This window comes from Peromyscus californicus, unplaced genomic scaffold (genome assembly GCF_007827085.1).
Source record: "Peromyscus californicus insignis strain IS unplaced genomic scaffold, ASM782708v3 Scaffold_5__1_contigs__length_169319896, whole genome shotgun sequence".
Lineage (NCBI taxonomy): Eukaryota > Metazoa > Chordata > Mammalia > Rodentia > Cricetidae > Peromyscus > Peromyscus californicus.
In genome coordinates, this window is record NW_026294573.1 from 36819062 (window position 1) to 36830628 (window position 11567).

The 11567-nt window shown below is 49.3% G+C and overlaps 1 protein-coding gene across 1 annotated transcript; it reads left to right on the forward strand.

Moving 5' to 3' along the window:
• Positions 1-8743: 8743 nt before the first annotated feature.
• Hpdl (4-hydroxyphenylpyruvate dioxygenase like) lies at positions 8744-11273 on the forward strand. Its single transcript, XM_052716297.1, has one exon. It carries the CDS (start codon positions 9935-9937, stop codon positions 11048-11050), a length of 1116 nt encoding a protein of 371 aa, XP_052572257.1. The 5' UTR covers positions 8744-9934; the 3' UTR covers positions 11051-11273.
• The last annotated feature ends 294 nt before the right edge of the window (positions 11274-11567 follow it).

Genomic DNA, 11567 nt, shown 5'->3' on the forward strand with positions numbered 1-11567 from the left:
AAAAGGACCAGACAGCTCTCTAGTCCTCTTATACTTACAAAATCCTACCAAGAAGATGGCCATCAGAAGCACCACATCACCAGACACTGAATCTTCAAGTGCTTTAATCTCAGATTTCCCATGTCTCAGAACTGAAAGAAAAATATGTTTAAGCTATCCAGTCTATAATATTCTATTAAAGCAACCAACCCAATGTGCCTGAGATCCTGTTAATTTCACTGGGAAAGATCACAGCATATTCTCATTCCTAAACCAATTACCAGCAAGAATAAGACAAAGATGAAAGGCTTATACTAATCAGCTGGGCTAAAGTAGAAGGCAGGGAGACAACTATGTGCCTCCTCCAGGATGTGGGGATAGAAGCTAAAAGTGTACATGTTCATGTATGTGACCCTAAGCGTGTTCAGAAGGAGAGGCACAGAGGATCTTGTAGTTGCAGCACTCCAAGTCTGCTGGAAGACTAAATCAGTCATTGTTCCTGCTATGAAGACACCCCCTGTCTGGTGGAAGAGACATACCACTACACTCAGTTACAACTGAGAGTTGGGTGAGCCCGCAAAAGCAGACTGGGTTGGAGTCCCCATTGTATTTAAGTAAGGGCGACTTTAGGCAGGTTCCTTTAGTTCTCTCTCTCTCTCTCTCTCCCTCCCCTCCCTCCCTTCCTCCCTCTCTCTCTCTCTCTCTCTCTCTCTCTCTGGATTTTTGAGACAGGGTCTCACTATGTAGCCCTGGCTATTCCTGTTCTGGAATTCACTCTGTAGGCCAGGCTAGCCTTGAACTCACAGAGATCCACCTGCCTCTGCCTCCCGAGTGCCTGGGGATTAAAGGCATGCTTCACATGTCCAGCTTTCTTAAACTCTCTTGAAAGCACTCTGTACACAGTATTAGAGCTATTACTACCTATACTGTGATCAGATTGAAGTGCTGAGAATGCATTTCAAGGGATCCAAGCAGAAAAATGTGTCTTGGTTCAATGACTTAGGCAGACTGTGTTCTGCCCCTGGTCTGGGGGTACCTCTTCACTAAGTCACCATGAGCAAAGATCTCCCCTGCTCGCTGAGTTTTCCTGCTGTTTCTATGACTGAGCCGCACCAGACTATCCGGGGCCCCAACAGCATCTTCACAAAAATCTCTGCTGGTTTTTAGCTGTATTCTTGTGCCTTGAAATCAGGATGAATTACTGTCTCTTGTTTCACCCTTGTCCTCTTGCATGGGCTGCTGCTCAAAGAAATTAATCAAGTTTATTAAGCATGACCTCACTTGTGAGCCCTGCTCTTGGTCTGCTGGTCTGTACCTGCCTGCTGCTCAAAAACGCCTCAGTCTGGGTTAGTGCTCTGGTGGGGGCAGGGAAGCCAGCCGGGGCTGGCCACATCTTTTGTTGTTTGCAAAGACCGATGCGATGCACCGGGCTGGATCGGACAAAGGCAGGGCGCCCCGCTATAGAGAGTACAGGGCCCTTTGTTGCCATGGCTGTGGAAAAAAATAGGAACAAAAAGGATAAATGTTGCATCCAAATACACTAATAATTAACACTTAGCACCATGGATATAAAAAGTACTTAAGGCTAAATTACAATGAGCATAATAGCTATTCATTATTCAGCCCTGCTCCATATGGCATCCTGGCTTGGTAGACTGGTGCTTGGGAACTAACTGAAGCCTAACTGCCCAGGTCTAAAACCCATCCCACCATTTCACAGCGCTGAGACTGTGGACAAGTTACTAAAGCTCTCCTGTCTCAGCCTTTGCATCTACAGAGCAGAGGCAATGAGAGCACACACAGGGTCATATGCACTCATACTATGCTTATAAAGCAACTTCACCGTGATCGGCCACACAACAATTGCTCAGTAAATGTTTATGGCTTTATATACATTGCTCAGCCAATTTAGACCCTCAGAACAAACTTCTGACATAAACATTATTATCTTTGTCAAGTTGAAGAAATTAATATTTTGAGGTTAAATGAATTTCTCAAGGTTTTTTTAGGGTTTCTATTGTTGTGACAAAACACCATGACTAAAAGCATCCTGGGAGAAAAGGGTTTATCTGGCTTACACTTCCACACCATAGTCCATCATCAAAGAAGTCAGGGCAATGTTGGGCATGGAGGCACAGGAGGAGGTGGCTCTCTGTGAGTTCAAAGCCAGTCTGGTCTATACAATGAGTTTTAGGACAACCAGGACAGAGAGACCCTGTCTCAAAAACCAAACAAAAGTAAGATGCTTAAGGATGTTTGAACTTTGTTTTTTAACGTGAAGAAGTCCAGAATTTGGCTTGTTATGCCTCCTGTAGAGTGGATTCCTGGCTGTCAGGTTACTGTGAGCGCTGTCCATTCAAGTCAGAACTCAGTCTAGACACAACCTGTTTAATACTCTAACAGCTCAATTTGTAGCCAAAATAAAAGTCAAGTTAACACAAGTGTTGGCTGTGCAAGGCTGCAGACCTGAGTTCAATCCACAGAACCCTTGGTCAAAGCAGAGCTATGGCTTCCAAAGGTTATCCCCCTGACCTCCACACATACGTGAACACACACACACACACACACACACACACACACACACACACACACACACACACACTGTATACACACTAACAATCATAATAAATAAAATTAATTTATTTATTTTGGCTTTTTCGATACAGAGTTTTTTGTGTAGCAGTCCTAGCTGTCCTGGAACTTGCTTTGTAGACCAGGCTAGCCTCAAACTCACAGAGAATCTTATAATATCTCTGAGAAGAAGAAGAGTCTGGCCATGCTCACATTGCAGCCATTTAATGAATTCAAGGTGTTGTATTAGTATAAGCCTTGACATAACCATAATCTTCCCAATTTATATGGGATTGTCTTTGTTTTGAGACAGGCTTTCATTATGTAGCCCTGGCTAGCCATAACTCACTATGTAGACCAGACTGGCCTTGAAACTCACAGAGACCCATTTGCCTCTGCCTCCCCAGTGCTAAGATTAAAGGCGTGGGTCATGGCCTGGCATGGTGGCATATGCCTGTAATCCTAGCACCTCAGGAGGCTGGGGCAGAGTTGGTGCTTATGAATTCGGGCATGGCCTCCTGGGTTTCAGGCTATCCTGTGTGAATGTAGTCATTGTGAGACTGAGATCCTGCCTCCTTAAGGGGAAAAAAAGGCATGGATCACCATCTGGGTTTAGCACTTAGTATTCCTTGAAGTGTCTAAACTTAGGGTGGTTGGCCACCACTCTATCAAGGCAGCTTTTCCAAGGCTGATGGAGATTTCAAACCTAGGAGAAGAATCTGGTTTGTTCATCACCCGGCCCAACTTGCTGGGTAGATAGACCAGACCGCCCCATTTGGCCTCTCCTGGGCACCATGGCGAGAGCTGGTTAAAATGATGCCAATGGAGACACCTAGCGGTCATTTGGAAAATTGGCAGCATTGGAACAACCTATTTGGCCCCTAACGGCTTAGTTGGTTCATCCACAAATAGTTACATGCCAACTCTTATGCTAGACACTAGGCAAAAGTCCCAAGGACCTGAGAAGGCATTTCAGGTGGAAAGAACAGCAAAAACAAGATCTCTGGGTGGAAAGAGCACAAAAGTTCCCAGGAACTAATTACATTATGAGGAAAGGGGATATTAATAACAAAAACCAAGAAGGAGTAAGCTCAGCAGGTAAGGGAACCTGCCACCAATCCTAAGGACTTGAGTTTGATCCCCAGGACTCACATGGTGAAAGGAGAGAACCAAATGCCCAACATATTCCTTTGACCTCTACACACGCAACATGGCATGAACAGACTCAAAGAACACAGATACTGCATATACAAAGTAAATAAATGTAATTAAGGTTGGTGGGGCTGGTTTATTATTATAATGACAGGGGAGGGAAATCTATTTTTTAAAAACAGGCAGGAGAGTTCATCAGGGCCTAATCTGTCATGGGAAATATTTCTGTCTTGAGCCTAAGAACAGTCAGAAATTACTGAAGAATTTTAATCAGGATAGTAAATTAGCTGGACCTCACTTCTCAGTTCTTGCTCAGGGGCAAACTCAAGTCCAAGAAGGCAATTAAAGGTCATTGTATTGTGGCGATGGAAAGGAAAAGGAAAGATTCCGTGACTTCAGAGGTGTTACAGAAGAGTCAGAACAGGCAGGGGGTGAGGAGGCGAGGGCTAGGCGCTGGGAGGGGATCTGGGTTCCTGTAGGTCTCTGACAGCTGCCAAGAGGATGGAGAACAGTGCTGGGTATCGTGGATTTCAGGGACCTGTGGGATATCCAAGCCAGGAAAGCAAATAAGCAGTTGAATAATGTTAGGAAGGCAGACATCAGTTTGGGGACAATAAATAGTTTGGATATTTAAGAGCAGGCAAAGGGGTTAAGAATGATGTACACTTGTGATCCCAGCACTTGGGAGGCAGAGGCAGATGGATCGCTGTGAGTTTGAGGCTAGCCTTGTCTACAAAGTGAGTTCCAGGACAGCCAGGACTGTTACGCAGAGAAACTCTGTCGAGAGAGAGAGAGAGAGAGAGAGAGAGAGAGAGAGAGAGAGAGAGAGAGAGAGAGAGAATACCACACTGGGGATTGAATTGAAGGCATTCTGTCTGTGATTTATGGCCCTTGAAGATATCTAGATAATCCTGCTGAGCAGGCCAGATAATCCTGTCCAACAAGTTGTGGTTCCCCACCAAAAAGTCCAACCCAATGGTTTCAAATGTGGTTTCTCAGCGAAAGTCTAGATCAATAATTTAAAAAAAATCACCTTGCCCCATATCCCTTCTACCCAATCCCTGGTTGCCAAAGCATGTAATTCCTGGCTTGTGGTTTTTCCCTATAACAACTCTCTACCCCTGGGCCTGCGGCTGCTGCCAAATTTCCCTTCATCTGCTGTGCGGTGGCCCAGGTTCGTACCTGACAATAAAAGGACCCTTATGTGCTTGTATTGGAAACCTACTCCTTGGTGGTCTCTGGGGGTTTTGAGAAGTGGGTACACCACCTTCAACCTGTGTCTATGATTTTAACTAATCCAGGAATGAACCTCATGAAAATTGTACAGTATTTTACTATCTTGGTTTTACTGTTTGGGGTAATAACCCAGGGCCTCTAGTATGCTAGGATGCCCTTTACCTTGGAGCTCTCCACACCTCACCTACAGCCTCCAACACTTCCCTGCCTGTCTTCTTCCCTTTCCTCCCTCCCTCCTGCCTTCTGACTAGCTCCTTCCACTTAGGGGGCGGGTCCTGCAGCCTCTCCCCTGGCTTGAATGCACTTACTACCACATAGCTATACACTTTAAAAGTTAAGGTGGGAGCTGGGGGGTGTAGCGCAGTTGGTGGCATGCTTGCCTAGCTTGCATCAGGTCCTAGGTTCCATCCCCAGCATTTCATAAACCAGGTGAGGTGCACACCTATAATCCCAGCACTCTGGAGGCAGGAGGATCTTCAGTTCAAAGTCAACTCAGGTACAAAACGAGTTAGATATAGTATTAAAAACAGCTTGGTACTGGCATAAAAGCCGACATACAGACCAATGGAATCGGCTATACTACTCTTGGGCATATTCCCAAGGAATGCTCAACCATACCACAAAGACACTTGCTCAACTATGTTCATAGCAGCATTATTCATAATAGCCAGAACCTGGAAACAACCTAGATGCCCTTCAACTGAAGAATGGATAAAGAAAATGTGGTACATATACACAGAACCAGGGAGGCTATATAGCAAGGGGGACCCTAGGATGACTGTGGCTTATAATCAATTTTGGTTTTACTCAATTACTGGGCAAGCCCCAGTGAAACATTTCACTATTAGGATAAGAATTTGTACTGTATCAAGCTGATAATAGAAAAATAAATAAATAAAAATGAAAAAAAAAAAACCGAGTTAGAGACCAGCCTGGGCTGCCAGGAGATCCTGTACATTTTGTTATTGTCGTTTTAATTTGTCAGAAATATGTATATTCTACAACTTGGAAAAAAAAATCTAAGGTCACCTTCTCTCTCTTTTTCCTAGACATGGTTTCTCTGTGAAACAGTTCTGGCTATCCTGGAATTTACTCTATAGACCAGGCTGGCCTTGAACTCACAGAGATCCACCTGCCTCTGCCTCCCGAGTGCTGGGATTAACGGCGTGCGCCACCACCGCCTGGCAAAAGATCTACTTATTTTTATGTGCATTGGTGTTTTTTTTTTCCTGCATGTATATCTGTGTGAGGGTGTTGGATCCCCTGGCACTGGAGTTACGGACAGTTGTGAGCTGCCCTGTGGGTGCTGGGATTTGAGCTTGAGTTGATCTGGAAGAGCAGCCAGTCCTCTTAACCATCGCAGCCATCTCACCAGCCTCTGTGAGGTTTTTCTGAGCCAGCTCTCAGGAGTCAGGCGAGAAGAATGGAGGCGGGTACAAAAACGAGAGAGCTTTCGGAGCCGCTTCCGGCGGAAGGGAAAGGTAAAAGAGCACTGAGCGGGACCAGGAAGGGCTTGAGAGTGACTGATCCTTAAAGGAGCGAGCTGCGAGCTGCCCCCGGGGGCGGGGCGGGGCGGGGCGGGGCGGGGCGGGGCGGGGCCAACCGAGGCTGGGGGTCCCTCCCGAGTTGGGTAGGTGGAGCCCGGGAGAGCTAGGATTTCTTAGCGAGCCGAGCTGCTGTCCGGTAGGTGTAGAGTCGACACCTGCAGGAGAGGCGCTGTTCTACAACTTGGACTTCTCGGCTTTCCACAGCCCGAGATCACCCCTACCTCACCTGACCTAGCCGACACACAAGTTGGGAGTGGCAGGAAGCTTCCGGAGTGCCATGACCTTGCTCCCTTGCCGGCGGGCATTCTTTACAGTGGAGTCCTCCGTTTCGCTTCAGTCTTGCCCACCCCAGCAGGAGGGCAGTCAGTCGTTATGCCGAGAAGACAATTTGTGAAGGTTCCCGGGAACCCTAAGTGGGGTGGTAGTGTTCTGGACACTACAGGGGACCAACACCAGCAGCCACCTCTACCTTCGCCCCTCCTTGAAAGCCCGGCCTGTTACCTGTGCCAAGTAAGATGCTTTTCAGGACACCACACTCCAGCCAAAAACACCATACCACTTAGTTTCCATAAGCTTTGCTGTTCCCCTCCTGAGCAAGTGGGGTATAAGGGTCCAGTGGTCTTGTTTATGCCCACTTTTTTGTTCTTGGGGCCCTTGAAAGCAAACTTCTGGGGCTGGGTCAAAGGCTTGGAGGGTATAGATTATGAAGCCCTGACTTTAAAAACTCTATTTTTGCTCTAGCATTCACAGAGAGCCATATTTCCAGGCCCCCTTGCTCAGAATCTACCCAAACCAGGGACTTCCTAAGTGCTCTAGGAGACGCCCTAATATGTGTTGTCTTTGAGGCTACACTTATTGTGACCCTCGTGTCTTGTTAGTCTGACCTAAACCGGCTAACAGCCAGGTCAAAGCCACCTTAGTCCAGACCCTACACAATCAGACCCAGGTTCAGGCCTTCAAGTCTAGGCCTCTTGCTAGGTTGCAATTCCTCAGCTGCACATGCCTTTGGGGGACATTTCCTTTTTGGTGGGAGGACAAGTGAGGCCTCTAGTGGTCCACTGTCCAGTCTTTCATTTATCTGCAGTCATTTAAGGCTTCAGCATGAGACCCGTAACTGTCACCCTGCTCAGTATGAAATATTCTGGGAAAACTGAGCATTGATCAAGGTCACACAGCAAACAATAAAGCAAGGCTGGGCTGTAACCAGGACACACCTTTCCCTAAGACAGTCTTACACTTCCCACAGTGCTTCAGGCTTAGAAATCTTGGAGGGATGAAACTGAGGCCCAAGGGGATGTGGGAGAAGAAAGGACAGGGGGGCTCGGATGCACTCAATGATAAGAATATTTGCCTAGCTGGGCGGTGGTGGCACATGCCTTTGATCCCAGCACTTGGGAGGCAGAGCCAGGCAGATCTCTGTGAGTTCGAGGCCAGCCTGGTCTACAGAGCAAGATCCAGGACAGGCATCAAAACTACACAGAGAAATCTAGTCTTGAAAAACAAAACAAAACAAAAAAAGAGAGAGAGAATATTTGCCTAGCATTCACAAGGCCCGGAGTCAGAATTAATACTACAGGACTCCCTGAAGGGAATCACAGCTTGTTCTGGGTTCTGGGCCATTATCAGAGCTGCTCCTTGATTTGGCTGCCTCACCTTTGACACAAGCCAGTACAGTCTCTGGCCACCCCCACCTCCCCAAACAGGTCACACAATACATAGCCCCGGGAGGCACCATTAACATTGTGTAATGAGAACAGAACAATAGCTGCATCTACAGCGCTATTGATTGAACACTTACACTGTCTAGTTTAACCACAGCAATCTGGGTTAGAGGTGAAGTGTAATTAAATAGTATGTGTGAGACCATGGGTATTGATCCCCCAGCACCAGGGCACGGGGGGGGGGGGGGGGGGGGGGGGGGGGGGGGATCCCATTTTTGCAGATAAGGAAACTCAGAGAAACTAAGCAACATGACCAAAGTCATGCATGTTAGAGAAAGATTTCTAACCCAGGTCTGCTTAGCTCTGGAATCCATGTTCTCCTGATCACTGGTCAGCCAAAGAGGCCATGCCCTCCTCTCCTACTTGCGATCCTGAGCACCCAGCCAAGCCTCCTAGTATAAGTCTGGTCCTTATGTCTTTCACTGTCTGACAAAGGAGTTTCTGGCTGGGCCATGGGGCATGGTGTCCCTCCCTAATGTCTTTTTGGCACAGTTGCTGATTTGGCTTGCATCTTCACTAAAGTTTTTTTTTTTTTTTTTGGTTTTTCGAGACAGGGTTTCTCTGTGTAGCTTTGCGCCTCTCCTGGAACTCACTTGGTAGCCCAGGCTGGCCTCGAACTCACAGAGATCTGCCTGGCTCTGCCTCCCGAGTGCTGGGATTAAAGGCGTGCGCCACCACCGCCCGGCTCACTAAAGTTTTTGTCCCTTTGAATGTCCCTCTCTAATTTTACTTCAAGGACCTTCCAGCTGAAGTCCCACAAGACTTCCAGTTTCTTCATTCCAGTGATATCCTTCATCTTGGGTCCCCTGGCTCCTATCTTTAGGAAGTTTAAAGAGTAAGGCCTGGGCTATAGTTGGAGTCCTGTTAAGTGACGAACAGTAGTTCCTTACAGGAACAACAAACAAAACACAACGGCGTTTTAGGGGTTTTTGTTTTGTTTTGTTTTTTTTGTCTCCCTCCAAGTCTCGCTTAGCTGTAGAAGTAGAACTGAAGTGGCAGATAAAGTTGAGATTGCCCGGATGATTGGAAAGATATGTAAATGCTTTCTCTTCTATCAATTTCCCCGCCCCGTTTTGGGGATTGAGAATCGTTAACTGGAAATATTTTAATATTAAGAAAATAAGTATGGGGCACTAGGACTTGAACAAACTCCTGAATCGTAAAGAGAAAAAGCACCAGACTAAGAAATTCCGCGCTTGCGGAGGGAGGATTCGGGCTCCTCCCCCACCCGGGCAGAACCTAGCTCTGAGGTCGCGAGAAGAGTGCGCCTGGCACCGAGTGAAGGTGGCTATTGTGACTTCCCGGGCCCCAGAAGGGGTGGCTTAGTGCCAAGGGTGTGACCTGGTCCAAGGCCCTGGGAAGAACCTGCCCTTCGTCCACGCTGTACCCAAGGAGAGCGGCTCTGGGCGAGAGGGCGTGTCCAAGGCGGAGTCTCAGGCTCCACCCCGATCTCCGGGTCCGCGCCGCTCAGCGCCCGCGTGGTTCTCCTACAATTTAGCCCTCTGCAGAGGCTCTGGTCCTCAGCCGCCTTCTGGTTGAGGTTGTGCTGCAGAGAGGATCAAGGTCTGGCTGTGACCCGGGCCCAGAAAAGACCAGGGAACGCGCTCTTCGGGCAGACCTGGACTCCACCGGCTTCCAACAACTAGTCCGGGACCGAGAGTCTTGGAGTTTTAAACAAGTGAGCGGCCCCAGAAGGACAGGGCCGGGTGGCCGGCTATTGGGCTCGCCATGGCTGCGCACGCCCGCCGTCTGTGCCATGTCGCTTTCCATGTGCCTGCTGGGCAGCCGCTAGCGAAGGACCTCCACCGCCTCTTCGGCTTCCAGCCCCTGGCGGTGCGGGAAGCAGGCGGCTGGAGACAGCTGGCCCTGCGCAGCGGAGACGCGGTCTTTCTAGTGAACGAGGGCTCGGGGCCGGGGGAGCCACTGTACGGCCTGGATCCGCATCACTCGGTCCCCAGCGCCACGAACCTGTGCTTCGACGTGGAGGATGTGGGCGGTGCCGCCCGGGCGCTGGCCGCACAGGGCTGCGTCGTGCCGGTACCACCCACTAGCGTGAGGGATGCACAGGGCACAGCCATCTACACGGTGGTCAGCTCTCCGGCTGGTAACGTTAGCTTTACGTTGCTGCAGCGTGCTGGCTATCGCGGATCCTTCCTGCCCGGATTCAGACCGCTGCCTTGCACACCTGGCCCTCGCTGGGTCAGCCACGTGGACCACTTGACCTTGGCCTGCACCCCTGGCAGCTCCCCTACACTTAGGCGTTGGTTCCAGGACTGCCTAGGGTTTCGTCACTTGCCGCTGAGCCCAAGTGAGGATCCGGAGCAGGGCCTCGAGGTGGCTGCAGGGTCTGGGCGAGGGGGATTACGGCTTACTGCCCTGCAGATCCCACCTGACAGCACAGTCCCCACCCTCGTGCTGGCAGAGTCCCTGCCGGGACCCACCAACAGACAAGACCAGGTAGAGCAATTTCTAGCCCGGCACCAGGGGCCAGGTCTGCAGCACGTAGGACTGTACACTCCCAACATCATGGAAGCTTCTGAGGGGATGGCGAAGGCGGGAGGCCGGCTCCTGACCCCTCCTGAAGCTTACTACCAGCAGCCCGGCAAAGAGGAACAAATCGTAGCTGCAGGGCACAAGCCTAGCCTTCTAGAACGGCAGGGAATTCTACTAGATGGCGACAAAGACACGTTCTTGCTTCAGGTCTTCACCAAGTCCCTCTTCACTGAGGACACCTTCTTTCTGGAGCTGATTCAGAGACAGGGGGCCACAGGCTTTGGCCAGAACAACATCCGGGCACTATGGCAGTCCGTGCAAGAGGAAGCTGCCAGGGCCCAGGGAGCATAATCCGGCAGGATCCCAGGTGCTCTGAGGAGTGCAGCACAGGCCTGCTGGAGAACTGACACACCTCCACACCCCAAATAGAGGCCATCCGTTCTGGCCAGGTGGGGGTCTTTGTTTCAACCAGTACCTGCCAATTCTAGCGTCTCTTACTGGACTCCAAAGAGATGGGATTTAAAACAACACATCTAGGTAATGTAAAGAATAAAGGAATGAGGTCATAAGACAACACTCGAGCCTTTGTGTCTTTACTGTATTTCCTTCCCATCCACCCTTAAGGTCTTGTGATCAATGATTCTGAGGAAGGAATTTAATACCAACCCTCGTCTGTGCTGACCTCCCTAGGGAGCAAGGGCTGCAGGTGCAGATGGACTAGGTCATGGTTAGCCTAGCCACCTGCTCTATGATGGTGCTCCGGCTCCAGTCGGAGCTTACCTGAGACCCAGAATGGGAGCATTGGATGTCAGCCACTGACAGGTGCTCCCTGCAGCTGCCCTAACTCTTTGCTGGGTAAGAACACTGG

What these genes read in the sequence shown, in the direction of transcription:
- Hpdl (XM_052716297.1), top strand. Translation starts at nt 9,935, where the DNA reads ATGGCTGCGCACGCCCGCCGTCTGTGCCATGTCGCTTTCCATGTGCCT.